Below are 25,448 nucleotides of genomic sequence, written 5' to 3'. Positions count from 1 at the left end.
TGACGTTGTATTTTGAGCATGGTTATTTATTTGTCCATTCCGTTAGCAATTTTGTAGCTTTTGGTCCTCGTCCCATCCGTCCCCTTTCGTTTTGTTTTATACTCAGTTATGTTGTTTAGTTTATGTGCTTCTGTTTTGTTTTAAGTGATAGAAATGCTTTTATGACTAAAGCACACAATCTATTCATTTGAAAACATTCCCTTTTTTACTTAGTTGTGGCTGCACGAGAGTCTGTGTTTTTTTATTCATGCTTTTCCCAAATCAGCGTAGCGACAAATTATTCCCGTCATGTTATTACTGCAGCGAATTAAGCAGGTTGATTAGGATAATATCTATGCACCCCAGGTTGGTGACTGGCTGACTGCACCAAGAATTGCATCAAGCGGATAACACGATTTAAAAGCAATCTCGACATCTCTCGTTCAATTTCCGCCCGAAATGTCGAGCTGTGCTTCGTTTCGAGAATTTAGCTCAGGACTATCGGAGATATTCGATTAAATTCCATCAGCCAACCGACGCGAGATAGTTGTTTTCGTTTCTCTTGTTTTTTTGTTAGCAAAATTACCGTGGCCTTTTTGCCTGTTAAACGTCCGCCAGCGTCACAATTTATGAGAATAATGTTTTATGCCGATTTGAGGATATGTAAAGATGGTTTTACTATATAAATCTGACTATCATCACTGTCGCAGTAAGATTAATCAAGTAATAATCTTATTTATCAAGTAAGGTAAATTTTATGAAAGGATATGGATAGGTTTACACTATTTCTATTGTAGGTTGGCTGGTTCAGCGTACTATGAAGAAAGCTGTTGTCGTTGTTTCTCTGGCACCTCTTTTTACCCGTTGCATTGAAGTCTTTGACAAGTAACCGGTAGTTATTAGACTAGTAAAAGCAAGGACCGAGTTTTGTAGTGTTCTTCAATTGCCTATTTGCAGCAGTGCAAGATTACGGGCTGATCATGAGAAAATGCTTTAATAGTCTACCTAAGTCTATACCATATGCTGTGATTTAAATTTATAACGCTTTGATTTAAATTCATGGCGTGTCGGATTCATTCCCGTGTAAATATCAATTAATACGGAAAGTTATAGTTATGGCGATACAATTAATTTCATTAAGGGCCCGTACAGGGTGACGTGCCGCGCCAATTTTGGGTTTTCAATGCTCTTCACACAGCACACGCAGTGACACGCACACATGTAAGTTTGCACAGTGGGTCGATAAACTTTTACTCGCCAACTTTATTGACAATTATGTTCAAGTACATTTTGGGTGATTTTAGGGTAAGTAAGTATAATTCTTACTTACACTGGTAGGCACCAGGAAAGAGTAGAAATTAATAGGGGTGCCACTTTACTCTATACTCGGAACCCGATTAGCTTTCTCAAACAAATGTGGTATTTACTTGTAGAAAGGTAACTAAAAGTATTAAAGTGTAGATAATAAGTTTCGGGCATCCTCCAGCCAACTGAACCCCGACGACAAAGCAAAGTAAATACATAGTGTCGCAAAAGGGCTATACTAAGCCAAAAGAGGATGACTCAAGGGGTCATTCTGAACAACTTTTGTTCTACGAGATTTGCAAATTCGCGAAAAAAAATATTCGTTTTCCATGGTAAAAAGTCACATGTCCAACAAAGTTTCTATGAAAAAGGTTTTTTTTTGTTAATTTCCAAAACTCGTAGAGCAAAAGTTCAGAATGACCCCCTGTCTTACTCCTTTTTACCCGACTGCCGAAGGAGGAGGGTAATGTTTTTTGATTGTATGTATGTATATATGTATGTTTGTCTGTTTCTTTGTTGGTGGTGGCTTGATAGATTTTGATGTATGAGGTATTGTTAGAAGTGTATTGATGGCGCGATGGCTATAGGCTATGTGACGTTCCATTAAAATGTACATAGCGCCCTCTTGAGGACATAACGTGATGATCGAAAAAATAATAATTCAACTTTGCCGTGTAAGGTATCAAATGAAAGGACTTGATTTTCACATTACAAAAATATGCATATTGAAGGTATTGAAATAACAACACCAAAATTATTGAAATAAAAAATGATCATGAACTACCTACCGACGTAAAATTTCATAAAATAAAAACAACTAAAAAGTTACAAATAAAAAAATACAATTATAAAAAACTAAAAACCTGACTGTACGCTAAAAACATGAAAACGAGTCCCAATGTTAATGGAAAGTATCGCAGGCGGGGACCAACTTGGCCGCCACTCAAGGCCGTTTTCTAAGTAACATTCAGCTAAATGGTGAACCCTCTGCTGGTATAATTTGTTTATATACCGCTTTTTCAATACCTGTAAGTACATTTTTTGGCAGCATAATATTTTTACTTAATTTTAGGGTTTCGAACGTCAAAAGAAAAAAAGCGACCGTTATAGGATCTCTTTGTTGTCCGTCTGTCTGACTGACTGTCTGTCACCGCCCTTTTTCTCAGAAACGGGTAAAGATATCAAGCTTATATTTCGCATAGATGGGGAGTACCCCAAAAAAAATATTATGGTACTCCCTGTCCCACACAAGTAAATTGGGGCTTATATTTTTTCCAGTTATTTTGATGTGTATCCTTTTTTTTTCTTTGTTGTTTTGTATAAGTATGTGTTTCTTTTCTTTAAATCTGTATTTTTTTTGTTGTTGCTGTCTATGTGTCGAAAAAATGTATCTTTATCTTCAAATCACGCCATCTATCGTTTGTTTTTTTTGTGGCTACTGTCTATAGAAGAAATTCCGTCATTGACAATTTTACGTTACGAATTTATTTTTATTTATTTTATTTTTATTTTTACATTTTCGTGGAGAATCAACAGCATTTTGTTAATAAATAATTATTACTTATGAACACATAACAACTTGATGCCATTAACAGAATGAACTTAGTAAACCCAGTAAACCTAACACATCCAGAGGAAAAACAAAATCTCTTTCTCTCTCTCTGAAAAACATACTTAATAGCCCAAACTCGATGCTTTTAGCTATTAACATCTTTGAAATAAAATTGAGCCACCACCGTGTTACTGCCCTCATCAGATCCTCACGAGACCATACCTCAACCAGCACCAAGAGACTGTATTTTTGATCCCTAACCTAATGTTCGTGCGTATTGTCATCACTTAGATCCATTCGCTATATTCCTGCTCCTCATCAGACCTTTACGAGACTGTAATATCACGAGAATATTGCACACTATCTAATTTAATTTAATGTATTGAATATACTGGAAGAATTATGCTTCCTCAATTTCAAATCAAATTATGTTGGTGTCATAAAAGTTGAAAAAGTGCAATGACAACCAATGTGCAGTGATTTTGTATCTGTACACGATAAGATCGCGAGCTGTCAGTGCTGCCTAAACCGACGTGACCCTTCTTTGGAGGCCAGCGGCCAACTGAGTCAAACGTCACTTGTGTTTATGATTTTATAACACAGAAAGCCGCCATAGATATTTGTATGAAGATTTGAGGGAAAAAAATTGCTCAAGTTTGGGATTAATTTACACAAAATAAGTGTGTGTTTATTAAAAAACAAGGTATTTAGCGCCTAGTCCAAGCCTTTAACTTTATAATATGATAAAAATCATATGAAAATTCTTAATAATTACGACACAGTTGTTACAATACGGGAGTGTGATTGACTGGTTTTTCTTGATATTCTGAAATTAATTTACAGTTATCCATAATCATTTACTTAAATTCGAATGATTCAGCACCTAGCTAGACTCTTCAACTACCTGTGTGATTTTTTTCAAGGCTGTAGAGCATCATTTACTACATAATTCTATGACAATGCCAACCCTCGATTCCCTATTGCAGACCCTTAATGATGTTCGAGCGATGATTTATCTCATTGACCCACGTATACGTGAACAACTGAACACAGATGCTTTCAATCAGATGTGAAAGGATTCTACCGAGGTATTGGGATATGTCGTGTGTTATCTACGCCTTACTCAGTCTTCATTACCTTTTAAATAAAGTTTAGGTATCTTTAGTCCCCGTCAGTCATACCAATCATATTTATAAACAATCACTCAGAGTTATAATAACGATAGTCTGTATAAAAACTTCGTATATATATAAAAATACGTGTGCTTCGCGCAGAGCATGATAATTTGTGTCGCTCGGATCGGGTATCGGCAACGAGGATACGAGAGTCAACGTCCGTGAACTGTCAACTACCTACCTACTGTGCCAAACTGAAAAATATATAAACGGAACGCTTACGACTAACGAATGACGTTAATTCAGCTAACGTATATAAAGGATCTTTTTGCATTTAGCAAACTAAATTATATAATAAAACGAAAGAAATACTTACCCCAAAAGCCTATAAAAAACATTTGCACTAAAATATTTTTTTATTGAATTTTGTAAAAAGAGTTTAAGTTGAGTCTGTGAGAAATAATCATACAATTTGAAAGATAATAGATAAGGAGAGGAAAAAAATATTGTCATGTAGGTAACTTATTTTTAATGTTTTTGCTGCAAATTACGTGACCCAGGATAAAACTTCCGCTTTGTTTGAATATTTTCGTATTCATCTGTATCAATATCAAACACTATACCAAACCTCAAACCTATTTGGATTCAGAAGATCAAATGTATAATGGATTAAAATCCGTATATTTGGTTACCCATAAAAAAGTTATTCTTACTTTATTGCCACCATTACAAACGGAAATGTTAATTAATGCTAATGTGTCATGAAGGCGCTTTATAAAGCACTCATTAAGGGCTTAACTGAATTCGCTGTACAGAATACGTTTATTACCTACATGTGGTGGTGCTAGTAAACTCCTTGTCGCATTCAGAAATGTGAAAATATGATGTAGCTTAAAGTCAACATTTTCTCATTATCCGTTTCTCTTTCACCTGACTAAACATTTACTGTGTACTTTTTAGTGGGAACAATATTCATTTCAAATTTTCCTACAGCATGTTAAATATTATCAAGATCGGTCGTCTTCACAATATTGGTATTAATATGATGTATGTCGAGTGAAGAGATTGTGTGATAGTGCGGCTGCTCCATGCTATGTGGGTAATTTGTGGTCGGCCAGTGAACCGAGTGCGCGGCCCTTGAGTGCCCGCATGTAGATTGTCCACCAAGATTCATATCACTTAAATTTCCATACAATGTTAGTTGTATCCAGTCTATATGTGAAAAAAAGTCAGAACAGACTTGAAACTAAATGTTATTGCTGTAGTCCGATGGCTACTAAAATAACAAAACCCAAATTTTTCGTGCAAATAATTCACAGTGTTATTGCTTCTCATTTATGCACATAATATGAATGTTTTGCATTAATTTACATCGGTAGGTAGTTGTTTTTAAATCGCGCAAACAACTTTGTATGATAGTTTGTAATTTCATGTGGGTATGCTATACGCTATACTGCATTATTGATCGTTAACATTTCATTTCCTCTTTTTATCATCAGTTCCCGTCGCCACCGTCCCCCTCTTTTGTAATTAAGTCGTTTAACTTTTATTATGCAATTACTCAAAACATTACTAGGTGTTTGCATACTTGTTTCAGTCTTTACTTTGTTGCATTATCCCTTACCTTAGAAATCCTGGTAACCAGTTTCACAATAAAATTATTGACACGTGATTTGATAGCAAGTGTGTCAAGTGCACTCTGCATGCAATTTATCTGTTTATGAATCAAGGTACATAGGTATAGTTAGTTGCATTGTTCAATGCATCGGCGGTCGCGGTTACTGCACCATAAAGGTCATCCGCCTCTGCTACTAGGTGTACTCATATTACCAATGTCTTCTTTATGTTATATACTTTTAGTTGGATTTATATTTAGGTTTTCGTTCTGCCAGATGTTTAAATTGTGTTTAGCTTGAAGTTTGAGTATTTATTTATTGTGTGAAATTTTGACTTCCGATGAAAGTGGATACACTCCAATGCAAAGCATTTTTTTTTTGTGTTTTGAACAAATTAATTATTTTTGAAACTAGGGTACACACTACACATGTAAATCCATAGTAAGAGACAAACAACTGTCGATCAGTTTATATCATCAATAATTGCAATAGGAACCTTGGGTTGGATGCGCCGCGTAATGACACATTATGGCAGGGATGGACAGACTTATCAAGACTAGGGGCCACTCGGACAAAATATGAACTGATGGCGGGCCGCAGAAGTATAGGTAATTAAAGACAATAGAGAATTGATAATAATGTTAAAACTGAAAAAGAATTGATTAATTTTGAAGCGTGGCGCTGCATAGTGCTTACAATTTTTTTTTTATTTGGCTTAAATTTACTCGTAAAACTGCTTCCAAACATCCGTTTGCAATGCGGTTTCGATTTTTTGTCGATTTAATATTGAAAAGGTTTTTTTCACATACCTATAGGTACATCCAAATAAGCTAGCACATTTTTAGAGCAGAGTTTATGCGCAACTCTTTGAACCTAATGAAAGTTCAGTAGTTTTCTTTCGTTGAATTTGTTGCGTAAATCTTGGTCAGGATTTTATTTTTCCTAGACATCCCTTTGCTTTTTAAAATCAATTTCTTCTACTTATTAAATTAAGAAATCGTTCCAGTGCCAATCCACGACTTAGCCACCTTATTTCTGTATAATACAATAAATATCTATATTCGCTTTCGATGTCATCAAGTGATTGAGTACTTTTTTTAGAATTAAATATTTTTGAATGTACGACGAGAGTATTATTTTTGCTGTCCGCGGGCCACCAGTATTCGACCGGCGGGCCGCATGCGGCCCGCGGGCCGCGGTCTGTGCATCCCTGCATTATGGCAACCTTCGATACGGCGACGCGACTTACAGCGGCCGTGTGATGTAACCCACCACGCTTTGTTTTAAACTGATCATTGTTATTATTTCCATTGAAATCTAGTTAATAACATGAATTTTCTTTGATACATGTTACATCTATTTGGTAAACTTCATAAAATAATGTTATATGTATTCGTATTTACAATCCCCCCCCCCCCCTAAATACATGAGTAATTAAACAGTAAAATATTCTTTAAAATTGTATTTATAAATGTAAATCAAAATGTTAATTTAATGTATATTGTCTACCATGGCACAGCACGATGCTTCCTGAGCTACTAAACAGTATACCTGGGAATGTTAATCATGTGTAAACTAAACCATTTGAAATCCACTCCCAAATTGTTAGCTAAAACGGAAACATTGATATTGTAGCTGTTTTATTCACTAACTTGATTGGTTTCATCGTTTAAACTTTTTATGAAACAGTATTTTAGTCACATAATATGTTTTCTCCGTCCAAAACGTTAATCAACAACAAAGTTGGCTATTACGTTTCTTCGCTTGTTTCCCTGTTGTGTTGTTTTGTTTGCTTCTTGTAATTAAATCCTAAAAAGGCTTTCCCTGTTTTCACAACAAACAAAACTCGTCTACATTCCCATTTCTCTCAATCCTTTTATTTTTAGGTTTATTTTTGGTATTTGTGCATTAAAATTTTAATATATTGTAACGATTGTTGGTAGTTGGTGACGTTACACAATTAGCCTTTTAAGTTAGCACATGGATATCAGTATTATCAGTGCATGCAAATTAGCTTTGCCTGCAAAATATGAAACATTGAAACGTGAAAGCGAAGGTGATCGTGGATCGATATGTCGACGGTTGCGCAACTAGATGCGCACGCGCACTGTTCACGAACAGCGCACAGCCAACCGGCCTGCAACCACAATGCACATTCTAGTATGCTCGTTTTGCAACTCTACCGATAATAGGGATGCCTGTTACAGTGGCACTGCATATTTAAATGTACATGCTTTTCCTATTTGTTATCTCTTAGAAGGTCATCTTCCTGTTAATTATGTGTAGTGTAGTTGTGTTGGTATATGTATGCACAAATCTTTCGACGTTGCTAAACATCACAGAGCCTATAACTAACTAACAATCAGCAACGCGAGCCCCCCTGCCGTTCCACCGCTAAGCGTTCGATACAGTAAACTTGTAGCTTCAAACGGTACCGCCTATTTCCTGGGCAGACGCGGCCGGAACAGAATTGCAACGTCTTTGTCAGTTGCATACAGCCGCGCGTTGTTTGTGATGTTGCCAGTGCGAGCTACTGGTTGGCTTAGGGACGCGAGTCACATGGGATATTCTAGAAGGATGATGAATTTTTGGGTTCGCCTTCTTATTTTTAGATTATCTTATCAGAGAGGTTTTTTTTATTATATTCTTTATCGATTATCTGCAATAGTACGACTGGCTAAACTCATATTTTACTTTAACTCAGTGGTAACTGGTAACCCTAGGTAGGTACTATTGGAATTTATAGACATCGTCGAACGAAGCTCAAACAACAACGACTTCGAATAGGAAATTGGATGAGGCCGGCTTCACGGGTTTTTGTTTTATTTTTCGAATTGCAAATTCAGATCAAAGCAACCTAAATTCAACAGGCCTTCTAGAGACGAACATTAGAAAAACATCGCGAGAGGGAGCGGCTCGCGGCCTTCGGTTAGCATATAGCATCTTCTCTGGAAAGTGACGCGCTGTTGTTCTAAATCTTATCGCCGCCTCACAAAGTCTGTATTCCTTCGCGACAACAACAAACATTCATTTTACAGCATGTGTAATGAGCTGTGAGACGGCGCACAATCCCATGAATATAAAAATGCGCCTAAATAAATAGCAGATGCGCGAAAAACTCGCCCCGCGCTAACCATGAGACACTTAGCATAATAATCGCGGGGTTGGGGGGTGGTGGGAGGGCCGGGGTGGGGTGTCCCCGAGGGGTCTCGTGACACGATTCTCACGCGCCGCGACTTCCTTTCAGCCCGTAATGAATGGGGTACGACTGCACGCTCGCCGCCGCCTCACATTACGACACCAAACTGTATTTTATTTGCCTCGCGACACTACATTTAGAATGTTACCCTGTGATTTAAGAAACAGAAATGTATCGGAAGATTCCTACTTCGATGTTGTCATGGATTTATGTACTTAACTGTTTTATTGATAGGGAACAGACAGCCAACATTTCTGGAATAGTGTTGTTCAATACTTACCTTTCGTATTCCAATATGCTACAATATTAGGTATACTTAGAACAAATAAAAAACGTATTGGAAAATAAAAATCATAATAAATATTTACGTAAGTAGGAGTAAGCAATTAATTGGGTCATCTTTATTTTGAATTAAGGTGTGGTTTATTAAAAAAAATACATTTAGTAACCTACATTTTATGTAAGGATTTCGTAAGAAATAAAAATAATCTACTCATATTTGATGCTGTACTACCTACCAACATACATTATCCCTACGTGTTAAAAGGTTTAACTTAGAAGGAAAGTAACATACTTTTCAAATTGCATTACAATTTTTCGCTAAAACCATGATGTTACTTTTAAAACGGAAGTCAAGTGTTACGACCTGAAACTCAATTTACTTCCCCTAGCGAACATGTAAAAGCTTTTAAATATTGAATTTTAACTCCATTCTTTGATACTCAATATTCATGCACGGAATTTTTATGAAACAAATATTATAAATTATAATGCCTGTTTCTCGTTCTAAAATGTGGTATTAGGTAGCTGCAGGGGTTGATGGATTCAACACAAACTAGCCCTTAATTCTACGAAACACTTTGAGTAGTTGTGACCTTCTACATCACTATATTTTATTTAAAAACAACCTGTGCAGTAATGAAACAAAGACCTAACTGCCCTATAGGCATAAGTAATATTTTCGTTTGACCCACGCTAGGAACACAGCAGGGTGTGCATTCGCAAACTGGAATTTGACAAAGATTTACCGCCCCAGGCTCCCTAGAGACCTCGGTCCCCGCCCGATGATCAATTTCGAACACTAAATGAAATAATATTCTTTTTATAATCCCCTCACTATGCCAAACAACGCAGAACTACCAACACCAATTAAATGTAGAAAACATAAATGTAGGTTTACACAAAATCGCGTTTTTTTTTCAATCCAGCACTTTATTTAGGTACTAGAGATGCTAGGGAAGATCTCTGCTGCTGCTACGTCTACAAACGTAGCAACATACATACGAGTATAGGATACAGGGACCAACATCAACTGCCACCTATATAATCTGTGTTAAATAAAAAAATAAAAGAACATGAACTCCCTGGTTTTTTTATGAAATTTATTAAGTTGTACTGGAAATCAATGATACTCGTGTTTATGTTGCACCTGTGTCTTTATATTGTCATAATAATAAACAATGATATAATTAGCGTATGAAACTCTGAAAATAAAACGACACCGCTACAGCAGCGGGGAACAAAAGCGCTTTCATCCGAGCGGTTTAATTTCAACATCTGCGCGTGACGTATTATTTGCGCTTTCCGCCCTCTCATTGTGCGCGCTATGCGCCAACTGTGACGTGGCCATCGCATGCACGTCAAAATAACTAATCTCATATTCTCCATGATGGACATGAGATAAAAGCTTACACTATTTGTTCATGTCAAGTAATATTATTTTTTTAAGTATTGGGGAACTTCGTTGATGTTTTGGTTAAAACAGCGATATTATATAATTGCAGCAGTGTTAGTCTATTTAGTCTCCGATGCCTGAAGGGTATTTATCTGAATAATTGTATCAAAAGCCTTAAAATAATCCAGTAACTTGTTGAAAAAGATTAACATGTAAATTATTGCAGGCTTTCATCTTCCAACACACAAGCCCTTACGTTCTCTCTAGAGTGTGTGCGTGACATATCATTTGCGCTTTGTCCGCCCTAACATTACCCCTCATGCAACACCTTGCCTCACTGGCACTTCTAGCTCTTATTGCCCAAGCCAGAAACACCAGAGTGGAATGGACACCGAAACTGCACCAAACTCTTGCACGCAACTATGAAATTACAGTTAAGTGCAAAATTGAGATAAAGAACGCGGTATTCCAGTTGAACTTGTGATAGTTCGTTTTTGTTATATTAATAAGCTTAGGTGATTCTATTTCCTTGCGGTCCAGTGTGTTTCTATTGCGATGTAAAGTGCCTTTGTTATTTATGTACTTATAATAAGTAAATATTCACAACTGATCACGTATATTAGGGTACCTACCTGCTGCTTTTACAAGCAATATCATATCGTATAATATCGTAAGCGCTCAAGCCTGTAATTCCTTACGGTATAGGCAGATTTTTATTTCTTTACCCACAGTCCCACAGTTATCCTAAATAAAATTACACATATTCATATTTAATTCATTATTTATTATTTAATTCCATATTTTTTACTCACGTCATTTCTAATATGATGCACTTGTGTCTGATAAAACTACTTACGTTTGATGAGGTAAACAAACCGCCACGTCTAGTATGTAACAATGAGTAGTTAATGTGAATCGTAACGATATAAGGACAAATTCCATTTGTAGTTCCATAATTACTAAGTGTATTAAACTGTGTACCAAATACCACAGAAATAACCCCGCTTTAACAATTTAAATTGCATCGCCGACGAATAAAACAGCTCATAAATTGTAACCTCACGGGAGAAGAGATATTTGGCAGACTATTCTAGATTGTTGCGGGCCATCGCTTTACGTCTCAGAAAGTGCCACGCTCTTACATACTCACTTATCTTTCAATTGCTAATGATAACCAAATAAATGGTTTGCTGACTAACATCTCTGCGTCAAAGCGCTCAAAGGGCGAGGGCGATACGCTACAGTTCTTGCACTATCATTAACCTTTCATGATCCTTATTGTCATGTACCGTAGGGGTGGTTCTCCCATGCCCCGACGCATCATCACCGTTCGAAGAGACCAGCGCACGCGATAATTTGCCGCACAGATACCATCGTCCGTATGCGATGCACCGACCAGTTCCGCCTAATTATTTCATTTAATATAACTAACTGTCCGCGGATAATTTAGTGAAATGCAACACATGAGATTATATTTATCTATTAATGTGATTGATTAAAAAAAAAAAATTACATAAAGACTCCATTTTGGCAGTCGGTTAAAAAGTAACAATCGATCATTCAAACATAAACCACATTTAACAGATATAAAAGTTTCGGCAAATGTAAATATATCTACGTATCCATTGCATAACATTAGTATTACTATTATCTCAATTCCATTAAGTAAGTACACATAATATACATACGTACGCTATCGCAAATTTATTACGAAACAAATTAGCGGAGCAGTGTTATCTACGCGGAATTCGCACCACCGCAGACGCGCAAATAGGTCCGCGCGAACAATAAACAAATCGGATTGATCTCGGCTGGCAACATTATTCAGCGCGCCGATCGCGGGTCAACGGCCGAAATCGACGTCCCCGCGACCTTGCTTCGACTCCGCTTCACCTACATACGACACGGCCACTTTTGCTTTCGCGATACGCAAAAAACACATTCAAATATGCACTTCGAACTAGTGTGTCGCGTTTTAATTTGGATGCAATTTCAATACATGATGCAGCTCGTGTCAAACTCGGTTAGCCGTTTTATGGAGTGGAGACTCATAGTAAGGCGTAACGCCTTTGCCAAAGAACTAGAAGTAAGTTATAACTTATAAGTTTGATGTTTTGCTATGGTCAATAATTATGGTAATGTCATCAAGATGCGTTTGAAACAAATGAAAGTTTTGTGTTTCAATACTGGAATGAAACGTGAAGCCAAAGAAAAATGAAGCCGAAAAGAAATAAGAATCTCTTAGATGAAAATAATGTCATAAAATCTGTTGTAAGAAAAATTGGGTCAATTAGTAGCGACAAAGCCTCCTCCGTAGTGAAAAATTAAGGGAAAGAACAGCCCTAGTTATGAGTGTGCTGCGGCTTTACAAAGCGAGGAGGGGAGAGTGGGGAGCCGCCGGAGGGTGCCCCCACGCCCCCGCCCCGCCGTCCGTGGGAACTGCGCCACCCACTCCGCCCTCATCTGAAACTAACGCTTGTCTACCCTCTCCACAAGACGCATTTCAGATTACTCCGAAACACTCGCATAGGCAACATACGTGTCAAAAATATATTTGACATTTTACCTGTAGAACGAACGCCCCACAAAAGATTTTAAACGAGTTATGAGCAAGAACGCTCCCAAAATAAACTCTCCGCTCGTAAAAAATACATTTTATTCAAAATTCCGCCTCCCTTTAAATGGGTTCGTAGGTGGTTTGATTGATTGCTCGCCAACTCGAATGCCCGCTGTTTTTATTGTCGTAATGCAGTGCACTGAATGTCACGTGTCCAAAAATAATAATCGTGTATAGTCGGCGCGGTCAGTGTAGCGTCTCGTTGCGTCACTGCAGGTCGTTGCTCCCGCGACGCCACTTGACTCGGCCCGTGCATCCGTGCACCCGACAATATGCTGTACTTAAGCGTTATGTGCCCTAGCTAGTTTTTTCTTCTTACATTGGCGATTTCGATCTATGTATGCCGTAGATTTTCAGATCTGATCAACCTCAAAGTATCCATTAACCCATAAGTGGTTGTATAGTTTCGTCAGTTATAGGTAGGTATACTAAGATCAGTTCTTTCAGTAAAGTTACGTGACTAATGTACGTTACGTACCTTTGTTGGACATGCTGTATTCTGATAAACGCTACCCCAAGTGGCTCTCAGCATGATATTGTTGATCAGTCATAGATAAATTTTGAAGTAGCAGCATTCCATAACGCATTGTTCTCTTTATTTACAGTGGCGTAGCAGTATCGAGTCCGACAGAAAGCAGCGGCAGTAGCGACATCACGGAGCCCGGGTCCCCGCGGAGCCCCGAGTCGTGCGACGCGAGCGAAGAGGCGTGCGCGCGCATGCCGCCCTGGTCGTGCGAGCCGGCGCCGCGCCGCGCCGCGCCCGCCGCCCGCGCGCTGCCACCGCCGCCGCCGCTGCACCGCCGCATCACGGAGTACTTCAACCACAAGATGAAGCCGCACAACCACCTCAAGCGGGACGCCGCCAATATCAACAACGATGACACCAAGAAGAAGTGTCAGCCTAAGAACGGCGTCACCAACGAACTTGAGAAGTACATCTCCTTTCTGTCACAGACCTTCAACCCGAGGGTCCTGATGGACGTCGGCAAACAAGCCGATGCCGCCTCGCGCAAAAACACCCAAATTAACAGCTCGGACGCCAAAGGGTTCAGCAACGGCAATGTTAATGGCCTCATAGACTACAGCAGGCCTAAAGATGGAAACGTCAAGTCACATCCGATGGCTAACGGTTTTACCGATAACATACAAGCCCCGGAAACGCAACCCAAGGGCAAGATGCCGAATGGACAGCTGAACGGGTTGAAGGACAATAAAAAACATGGACTCGAAATGAAGATAGCACCAGACCCATCCGCCAATGGAATCGTCTACAAGAAAGTTACAGGTCCTGTCAAACGTAAAATGCCGATTGCAGCTAGTAACGATTTAGTTGGATTAAGAGTGACACAAGCTAAACCCGACTCAACCAAGTCGAACACGAATGATGTTGTAACATCTACAACTAAATTAGACAGCAAAATGAATGGGGTCACGTGTGGATCGAACAACATCAGCTTAAATTCTATAGCTCCGAAATTAGCGCCGGCTAAACGTGAAACACAAAAGAAGTCTGCGCAGCCAACCAAAAGAACAAACCGCAAGTCATCGGCGTGCATCGCTAACAGCAAGAACCTTACGTGGTCAAAAGCAAACAATTTCAAACAGGTTCAGCTTCAAAAACAAAATTGTGTTAATGCAGTGCAGGGCTCGCCCGTCAAGAACGTGCCAAGTGATCCGAACACGACGGCAAACATAAATATTCCAAATGGTGTGAGACAGGTTCCGATGGCAGTGAACGGTAGTCTCGGTAATTTAAACGTACCTGCTACAAATTTTCAAAACTGTCACCAACTCAACCTTCAGCAACAGTGTAATGGCACAGTAACGTCCACTAACTTGGGATCGTTCGTGGCCATGCCGCATCACAATGTCATGCTCACAACGCTCAGGATACCACAGAACGGTATTCCAGCTCAGTCAGTGAACCCTCACAATAATATGGCGGCATTCGGGCGACAAAACGTCAATGTTTCAAGTCCGACGAAGCTGAATGGCCAAATTGTGTTTCCGCTCGTTCAAAATCTAAACGGTGCGGTCGTTCAAATACCTAACTTTGTCCTTCCTCAAACATCACAACTCACTGCGCAACGACAAGACCACATGCAAAATCAGCAAGCGGCGCAAATTTTAATAAACGGAACGCTTTTGAAACTTGCAAACACAATGGCTTCCCCGTATGCAAACGTTAATAAAACTATGCCGCCTTCGTCTCAACCGATGCCGGTTGGAACCAAGAACGTACCTGGCATGCCGCCCGTTGGGATGACAGTCCAGCCAAAACCAAATTACGCTGTGAGCTATAGCCATCCGATGCTAGTTTCGCAGTCGGGATTCATCGTCACATCAGTGCCAAATATGAACGTTAAGGAGACGTGGAGCAGCACTAGTACCTACTCGGCATCGTCGACGCAGAGCTCGTCGTGCGGCGCGCCCATGGTCCCCACGTTCCTGGGCCAACCGCTGCACACCAGCAGTATCCCCATCGCGCCCGTCAAGCCGCCCGACAACCCCATCCAGGGCACCGACCCACCCAGTAGCACCGTTAAGGAACCAGAAACAATTAGTGATAGCACAACTTCCAAGTGTGATATACCGTGGCTGTCGAAAACAGTCAACAATAATCATGTCCCATTAGATTCTAATAAATTTACGAGGCCTTTTGCACAAGTGAGCAAATTATCACAGAAGCTTCCAGAATTTATTCCGTCGGACTTAATTACGGATGAGAAGTCTGAAGTAGAATCGGACAAACTGAGAATGGAGAAGACGAGTGAGGAAATAAGAAGAGTGGAAGAAGTGGCGAGGAGAGAGGAGACCATATTCACCCAGATAACTGTTTTGAAGGACGTTTCATCTAACGTGCAGAGTTCTGTGATAGAGTCAAACTACTCTAGTGCGACAACCGAGTCTTCCGAGTCTGGTATAGGGACGGACAAGTCTATCGACTCGCCGAGCGACTCGCAGGCTAGCAAGGAGTGCGATGACGACTCCTCCCTGTCCCTGAGCGTGAGTGTCTGCTCCATGGACGTGCAGAGTTCACAGAAGAGCCCTATCCTGAAGCAGCCCAAGACGCTTCGGTTTCCACCGAAAAGCCTAGTGAAAACAGAGAAAGACAAGAGAACGTCTAGCACGGACACGTCATCTACAGTTACCATTTGCTTGTGGGAGAACTGCAATAGGGAGTTGGACAGTGACACTGATCTCCTAGAGCACTTACAGGTAAGACCGATGTTGTTTTTTCCTTATCATAAATCAAATCAAGGTCACGCCACAACTCATCTAGCCGCGACCTACCTCACTATCACAAAAAATCCTCTCATTGTCTGACTGCGACATGGCATCGCAGAAATAGATGGATTGTTTCGAAAGGTGACTTTGGTCATGAATACTCATGACGCAATGAGTTAATTTTACATGCATTTTATTAGACCATAATTACGGTGACCATTACTGATAATGAAAACATGCTGAAAACTTTTTACTTTTGCTAGGTATCTGTATTAGGGTCTCCTTAGGAGACATATACGAGACGATTAGTAACAGGTATACCTCTACCTTAACAGTCTCTTAAACAACCCACCCCTACCACTTCCAGATGGACCACGTGGAAACGCAAGCTGGCCGCGAGAACTACACCTGCCAATGGCAGGCGTGCAAGGTGAAGGGCAAGCCGTCCTGTTCGCGGCTGTGGCTGGAGCGCCACGCGTTGTCCCACGGCGGCAACAAGCCCTTCAAGTGCATCGTCGACGGCTGCGGCAAGAGGTTCTCCACTCAGGTACAATTACGTTCCTTGCTCGCTGGTGTGGCTTGGTTAGGGTTTGGTGGTCGGCGGAAAATCAAGATGCTTTAGCAGGAACTTATTATGGTTAAAATTATCGCTAGAGGACGGTGAAGTGTTTTTTTTCATAGAGTTAATTCGTATCCAGTAGAGATGTATCGTATACGTCAAATGGTTCCTGCTAAGGCATTTTAAGATTGTGATCTTTCAAAGGCCACCGTTGAAATGAAGGTGGAAGGTATCCTACTCCCGGAGCACGTAACACAAAGCTAAATCGGGACTAGTTCAAAAAGGTATAGAGAAATTTGCCGTCTGCCTGTTTTCGTATAAAATTGTGCCCGTATCGAGATATAGCTCAGTGTCGCGTTCGCGTCCCTTGACCCTGACCCACATATTTACTCTCCAAAGATCCTCAACCTCACCTATTTACCTGACTTCTTATCTGTTCACCTCAATAACCTACAATGTTTTCATTCATGAAAGTATGTTTCGCTCCACTTTTATGAAGGAATAAAGATCAAGGTAAGGTTCAGGCTCAGAGTTCAGTTAAAGGTCTCCTGTTGTCAGCTGTGCGGGCGGTACGGCGGCGCATCGTCAAAACGAATCCACAATAACGCGATCTGTCCTTTTCACACAGGCTTGACTGGGTTATTGTCTATCTCGTTCTGGCGGTCGTTTGTCTCTGTCTGTCAAATTAATGATCACTTGGTCACTTGTAATCATTGATGAAGATCTTAAATCGAGAAATTTATTGTATAATTAGACTTATTCTGTCTTCGTATCAGTTTAGATTCTTTTAAAACCATGTCGTCATAAATTCACCCTAATATAATTGTCGTCATCATCAGAAGAATTCGTAGATAGTAAAATAAGTCATTGGTTTAAAATTTTAATTGGAATATTGTCATCGTTGACTAAATTTGGTAAAAATGTCGTCCGATTAGTGTTATTTCATATTATTCGCTATTTAATTCATCGTCATTTATCTGCTGTTTCTGACTGTTGCTGTATTATGGTCGTCTTCTATTCTATCCCTGTGTATCGTGTTGTAAAGTGTTGTTCTCTTTCCCAAAGGAATCCAAGAGGATGCCAGATGCTACTACAATTCTACATTTATTTATTTATTGTATGATAAATTCACTGACTCTTTCTAGAACATTCAGTAAATTTATTAGGCCCTTTTGTTTCTTTTATCCAACTTCGATGGCAGTCCCCGACCAAGTGTAACGATCGCATTCGCAAGTACCTAATAGTTTAAGAAAGAACATCTTATTAATATGTATCTATTAATTATATTTAACAATATCATATTATATGTACAACGAACATTATTTCAACCTCGTCAAATCTTCAGTACCAGCTAAAGCTATGTGGAAGACCTATGGCCTACCTACACTCCATGGAGATAAATAAGATGATAAGGTGCTTAACTTCCTCCAAGATTATAACTCAGTTTTTCTAACTAAATACTTTCTAGACTCTGAATACGATGCTTAATAATATTCTTCACGCCTCTTTTTCTGAATATGTTTTTCCATCTGCTGAGAAATCCTCACATGGTTGCATAGCTCGTCATTTAAGTATCAATTTAAACTTTACAAGGTTTTTCGTCATCAACTCAATATTTCAGTCGTCAATAAGTACTCGTCGTTCTAAAGTCATTCGTCAATTTCGTCACCGCATTGTGGTAAACTATTATTATTCGTTACATTTTTAGATTTTTTAGTTCTACTTTCCTCGTTCTCTCGTCTATAGAATCGCGGTTCGCGAGGTATGCCTCCACGTCAGGATTCCTCACAGCAGCAGCTACATCTCGTCTTATTCTAACATGTGACTGTCACGTTGCAGATTCTGCTGGAACGCCACGTCAACCACCACTTCAACGAGCAAGCTCCAGGGTCCAACACCAGCAAGAAGAGTGCTGATTCCGCGCCCAAACTGTTCCGGAGGAATGGCAAGAAGCTGCGCTATAGGAGACAGCCTTGGTCTGGTGAGTACAGCATTTTTAAGTGTGTATATGTCTGTGGCATCGGTCTGAAACGGATGGACATGTTTCTTGAGAGAGTGCACTTAGATAAGTTATTTAAATCGTTGGTGGTATTTAACTTCAGTTAGGTTGTAAACATTGTCATGCCTCTTTGTTGATATTTATACCCATAACCACAACTTAAAATATAAACGCACAGCACATGTACAGCTGAATATTTCTACCAAATGTAATTTCAACCAGTTCCAAAAACTTGTTAGATTCATTTTCACAAGTGCGGAAATTCCCTCTTTATTTTGATTTATTTGGTCTAGACCGCGCGGTGTCGGTGCATTAAAATTATAAATAGAGTTTCCGCTCCACTTAATAAAGTGCACTTGTCACGTTTGTTACTGTGGTGGAGTGTGCCCACATGTTGTCGGACAATTTATTTAGGCTCGTTCTTCTAATTTTATAGTTGTTACTCGAAATCGCGCACTATGTATGTAAATAGATGTATGTCAAAATGTAAAAAGAAATGTAATGAAAAGTCCTTTCTACAACACAGTTACGATATCTACGAAACATATGTCTACGAAAACTTAACGATCGAATTTATAAGATTTATGATAAGACTGTCTGCATCACCATCGGATCATTGACAAAATGACAATGCATCCTGTTGGTACCCGCGGCTAGTATTCATTTTTTTTCTGGCACATCTTTTTTACATTACTACAACCACCTCTTATCCGCTTCCAGCGCGCATGTTCGACTTCTTCGACGCGGGCACGATGGAGGGCCTGGCGTGGCGGCTCGGCCGCATCACGCGCTGGCGGCTCGGCGGCTCGTGCCCACTGCGGGAGCCGCAGGGCGCCCACACGTTGACCCTGCATGCGGTACTCACGGCCACGCGGTACAACGCGGTTGAGGAGAGACGGGAGGCGCTCGTGTCTTACTACCCACCGCATATGTAAGTTTTGATGTTTTTATTGGTTGGTTTGGGAGTTAATTTGTGCGTTTTGTACGCCAAGATCCTTCAAAATATGTACTAATTCTAGGATCCGTTGCGCTTGCTTTAGTTTTAAGTGTGTGATAAATCGATTATTGTCAGTGAGCGAAGTTGCGTTGAAATGAGTGTGAGTGAGAGTGTAGTATGGAGCGAAGATCCAGAAGGATGGGCGCATATTTAGAGAAACTTAGGAGAAGTATGATAATGATGATCAGTACCGATGTATTTTAATGCTAAATCACATATGTACATCAGTATGATTGAAATATAAAAATATTAAAAATGGTTTACGATATTTTGGTCATACTGATTGATATACCCACTTACTGTCCTATGATTTTTGATGTTAATATTATGAGTTACTCAAACTGTATACTTTTCAGGTAAGGCATTTTCGAGTTTGTGACTATATCTCTGTTCTAACACATACCTAACCTAAATCAGTATTGATGTCATAATCCAATGAGTTGTTAGCAAGACGGAGACCACCATTAAATTGAGACGAATCATATGAGATACTCATTGCAGACCGTAAACAAATACTTCAAATGGATTGATTTCTAATCTGGTATTTTTATGGTTTTACCCGACACAGCAGGGGTTCTTGTAATTAAACAATATTGTAGTCAGGTAACTTCAGGTGGGCTGTACGTGTAGACTTCTTTCTTCACATTTCATGTAACATGTCTCATCCCATTAAAGTTACCTATTATTTCGCTTTTGATATTTTAAATTTGATATTACTAACCTCAAGGTAAAATTTCTTACATCAATAGCAGCTTTTGCCATGCACTAATTTATTTACTTTTCTAGTGCATGGTTGTCAGTTTATTTTATAGATTTACGTGGCTATCCGGCACTTTTCTCTTTATAATTTGTCATCCATTTCATCATTAATTTCAACGTAGGTAGAAGTGGTTTTGGACAATGTATTCGTCGTCGGGCAACGCTTTAGCCGTGCACGTGACTTGTTCCATCGTAGCCACACAGAGGCATCTCTGAATTCATTCGTGTTCGTATTTAAATAAATTACACAAAGTTGCCAGCATTCAGAACGGTTTATTTAACAAAAGTACAAAACGATTTCCCTTCAATTTAACTATGAAGATTCTAGAACTTTCTGTTTTTTTTATATGGATGGAAGGGTTTTACTTTTCTTTTCGTTGTGAGTTTAGGATTTGAATCTGCTGCTAGCAACTATTCGGGTTCGCAGTCCTCCTTTAAAAATAACTTCTGTAGAAAAGTGTTAGGTAAAGAGCTTATTATAATTTGGCATGTTGACGAATTAAATTCGCTGTAAATAATTATTAGTTCACTTTTTAACCATTGAACCATTGTTGTATTGTTTTGCATGATCGGTGTTTAAACTTTTTCCGTAGCACTTTTTATTCAGGATTGCAACCCAAAAAATGCTGCAAACACAAGATCACGACATTATGAACTGTACCATTCCGTGTGCTCTTTCCCTTATTCCAGATACTTGCTTCGTCTTCAATCTGCATTTGTTTTGTGACACCATCTGTGTTTGCAGCAGCTCTGCTTCTGTGTGGCCGCCCACATTCACGCACTCAACGCCTGTTCACTCCACAGACTGGAGGACGAGTGGGTCCCGGAGCGCGAGGTGCGGCGCACGCGGCGCGTGGAGCTGTCCGCGCTGCCCGCGCCGGCCAAGGTGCTGGTCTACGAGCAGTTCTGCGCCTCCTACAGGAAGAGCCCCTCGCCGCCGCCCCCCGCCCCCACACCCGCCCCCGCCGTCGCGCGCCCCGCCCCCCGCCTGCTGCCCGCCCGGCACTGCACCAGCTCGCGCCTACTCAACAACCTCATCGCCAAACAGAAGAACGTCGAGCCCAAGGAGGACTGCCCCGCCAACAACCTGCCCATCATCTACAAGGAAGAAGAGAAGGTGGAGGTCAGCGGCGCCAAGAAGCGGAAGATGGGCCGGCGCCACGGAGGCAACGCCTTCTGGCCCTGCGGACGGTAGGCTTGAAAGTTGCACGCTAGGGACTCGCTCACAAGGCAAATGTTGATTCTAATACAGCCGGCAGGACGACACGTCGCTGTTCTCGCCAAAGATTGAACGGTTTGCACAGACTGCTAGTTACAATATCGATGTAGCAGAGTAAATTTTTTATAAACAAGACTGATAATTACCTTTTATATTTGATCTAAAACGGCATTTTAAGCCTCTACACGATTAAGCGGTAATTGAGTTAGAGAAAAGGAACAAAGTTGTAAATAGTTAGGATGAAATGTAAAAAGCGGTTGTTAAGGTATTCTACTATAGGACGACGCGGCGGTCCGCCAGCGGCCGCCGTGAGTTAGGTTAGTTAGGAGTTCGTACACGCGCGGACACGCCGTGGAGATGCGACCAGCGAGGAAGCAACACTGCCAATAATGTACATAGTAGCTGTAATACATGACGGGGACGGATCGACTATTCCTCCTACTTTAGGATAATTTGCGTTCTTCGCTTTATTGATGTGGTTTTTTATTAGTAATAATTACTACCCCGCGTCTCGACTGTTGCTTTCGCTTTTTCGAGGTGCCAATCTTAATTTCCAGTCAATTGATAAGTTAGGTGATAGGGCGAGTGGTCATGACGACGCGGCGCGAGGGCGCTTCATGAATCACCAAGTGCCTGACGAAGTGCAGTTAGTACTGAATATACCGACGTAGTGTTCACTTATTATATCAGTATCCGTGTAGTCATATCAAAACGAAAACTCGCAGTCTAGTATTAGGGAATTAATCATTTTGATATCCAACTGTTAAAGTGGATTCGTTTTTGAAACGCTTTACGGAATCAACAACTGTCTGAACAACAATTAACTCCAAGTATAAATGATAATGTTATTGTAATTGCTCGTATCGTATCACTGCCATTCGAAGTTGTATTTTATGTACCGAGTCTTTTTGGATTGTTACTGAATTTTGATATTATTCATGTACTTGTTATGTTGCATTGCAACCGATGAGCAATTTTGTCAACGATGAATGATTCAAATTTTAGAATGATTTCTATGAAATATTAACGACAAATATTATGAACTGTTAGCAATAAACGTTTGTGATAAGAACAAATAGATTTACTTCCGTACGCACATTGTCGCTGCGTGCCGTAGCTTTATTCACTCTACAGTATCATAGTTTACAAGCCAATTATTTAAATGTTCATAGCCGGTGTAGACCAACATATTTAGATGTAAACATTTTTTGATGTCACTTATACAGAAGTTGTCAGATTTGAATGCCTTTTTAGTCGTAAGGGACTATACAAGTGAAAAAAATGTGTTCTGTGCTCAGACGATCTCGCTAGTGTTTTTAGTTAGTGCCTATAGCGTTAAGTTAGGATGGATTACGTGGACATAAATTTAATGTATCAAACTGATTCGAGTCGACTATTTCAATATACATAAGTGAAGAATATACCCGAGATTGTACGTACTAGTTTTGATTGTAGTGCGTAAGGTGCCCCTAGAGTAATGTTAAGGAAATGTTGTATTTGTCTATACATAGAGGGACCTTTAGCCTTCATCTGTTGGGAGCATGTGCCTGTCTGTAAGAGGGTTATATTGATCGATGCTTGTGCGGCGCAGAGTTGGTAATAGAATGCTACAGATTGGTATATAATGTAATGTGGACAGTTTCGATTTGGATTGAATAGACTCTTGGATTCGAAGCTGATCTCCGGATATGTGAGGCCACATACATAACGCTGGCCATGTGAGTTACTTATGAAATAGCGTTGAATGAAACATAGTTGAAATTATAGTGCACATGGCCGGTCCGGTATGTATGTGGTCAAGTAGGCAATTGTATCTTTAGTCAAGTTGGTGCCTGAGCGACGGGAATGTCGGCGGTTCGTATTGTACTATGGAATAATATTAGGACTCTTTATTTGGAACATTTCCAAAGTACTGATTATTTTTATAAATTTAAAATTTAGTATTTAGACGATTATTTTCGATTCCGCACTGATTAAAGTGCCATATTTTATTGGCTCGCTTTTGACGTAATATTTAATTTACTAGTGAAATTCGACACCAAAATCCGAAAGGCAAACAAATTTTTGTTCTTTGCTTAATTAATGGACTCGATTTTGATCTCAATTAATAATCGGAAATTGATTGAAATGGTTCTCTGCAATAATCAAAATGTATTCTTGAAAGTCCCTTAGGTTTTAATAGGAAAATACGCTCAATCCTTAGTTTCTATTAGTGCAAAACAGTGCAATTGTTTCTCCTTAAACCTACATACTTGTACTCGAACAAAATTATGTATAAGCGACTAAATCACAGCACATTTGGCCTAGAACTGCTTACATGTAAAAGTACAAATTTTATTTTGCTAACATTGAAAAGTTTGTCGTAATAATCATAAGATATATTTTGTGAGTCGCCATCTTAGAGGCACTAAATTGTATAAAAGCAATTTAATTAGGTACTAAACTAAGAGAAGCGATATATTTTATCACTGCCACACAATAGTCGTAAAGTATCGAATCAAAAATAAGATTTTTTAAGTGTTGTGTACCATTTAGCCCGTTTAATACTTAGCCCATTCTTAATATTGTCATATTAGATTCTTTTGATGAAATAATTTAAGGGTATCAAATTCAATTTTGTATGTAAACTGATGATTACTTTCCCATTGTTATTTCCATGGACAATGAAATTGTGAGGGCGTGAAACACATTACAGCCGCGGAGCCTGCCTATCATATCAATGCCCAAAACCTGAAACATTGTATATAGTTTTGATCTTTTACTGTAATTTGCTTCGCGCCTCTTAGATATGTATAGGTTGGACCGTAGCTGAAGGAGAGTGGGCGGTGTCCGAGCTCCCAGAGATTGTTAGGGAGCCGGGCGGCCGCGGGCAGGCCCGGGCACTGACGCCACCCTGCCCCGGCCGTGTACCGCCGCCGCCGGGGCAGTCCGGGACCTGCCGAGGCGTGGTTAGAATAGAATAGTTCTCGAGAGGCGTTGTCTGTCTCATGTTTCCTATATGCGTTTATTATATGAATGTTCTCTTTTATTGTAAATGTTTTAACGAGAATTCAATAGCGACTATGCGGAACGACTGGTTTCCTAATAGTGTGCACTAATTATATTCAATTTGTAGATATTTAATTATATAGTATAATATTTTAATGCGTTGTCTTATTATTTGCGTAATCCCTCTAAGTTGAGATCCGAAAATAATTATAATTTGGTCCCGAGCGTACGCCGGGTTATCTACCTCAATTAATTTATCACACATTCGGGCATAATAATGTTAATTTGTAGCTGAAACCTCGAAGTTTGTTCAGTGTATTGGTTTTAAGATTTTCTAATACAATGGTTTGTCCACCTGTCACAAGTAATGTATCTTATATTAAATACAATATTGTATGATTGAACCTGCTGTGTTTTACTTGTACCCTTGTTATTATCGAGTAGTTCCAAGCTATGCAACAACGAGTGCAAAATTCAATGGAAATAACCACGCTGTACGCTGATGTGAATTAGTTTTGTACCTAGAGAGTCAAATAACAACATGTGAGTAAGCTGACGCCGGCGACGCATTCTTTCATGTCATATTGACGGAAATAGCTTTAACTTGACCTGGAAACACGATAATAATAAAAATATTGTAA

General features: G+C 39.6%; 1 protein-coding gene across 1 annotated transcript in view; it reads left to right on the top strand.

Annotated features, from left to right (window-relative positions):
- LOC105392528 (zinc finger protein jing) overlaps positions 1-25,211 on the top strand; it is a 76,616-nt gene extending 51,405 nt beyond the window's left edge. Inside the window, exons 2-6 of the mRNA XM_038112118.2 lie at positions 13,664-16,277; positions 16,654-16,833; positions 18,685-18,826; positions 19,565-19,775; positions 21,405-25,211. Coding sequence (XP_037968046.2) covers positions 13,664-16,277; positions 16,654-16,833; positions 18,685-18,826; positions 19,565-19,775; positions 21,405-21,795 — 3,538 coding nt within the window. The 3' untranslated portion in view covers positions 21,796-25,211. The remainder of the gene's footprint in view (positions 1-13,663; positions 16,278-16,653; positions 16,834-18,684; positions 18,827-19,564; positions 19,776-21,404) is intronic.
- The last annotated feature ends 237 nt before the right edge of the window (positions 25,212-25,448 follow it).

This window comes from Plutella xylostella, chromosome 13, assembly GCF_932276165.1.
Source record: "Plutella xylostella chromosome 13, ilPluXylo3.1, whole genome shotgun sequence".
In the NCBI taxonomy this organism is placed as follows: domain Eukaryota; kingdom Metazoa; phylum Arthropoda; class Insecta; order Lepidoptera; family Plutellidae; genus Plutella; species Plutella xylostella.
The sequence above is the reverse complement of the archived record's forward strand: the minus strand, read 5'-3'. Positions and strand labels throughout refer to the sequence as shown.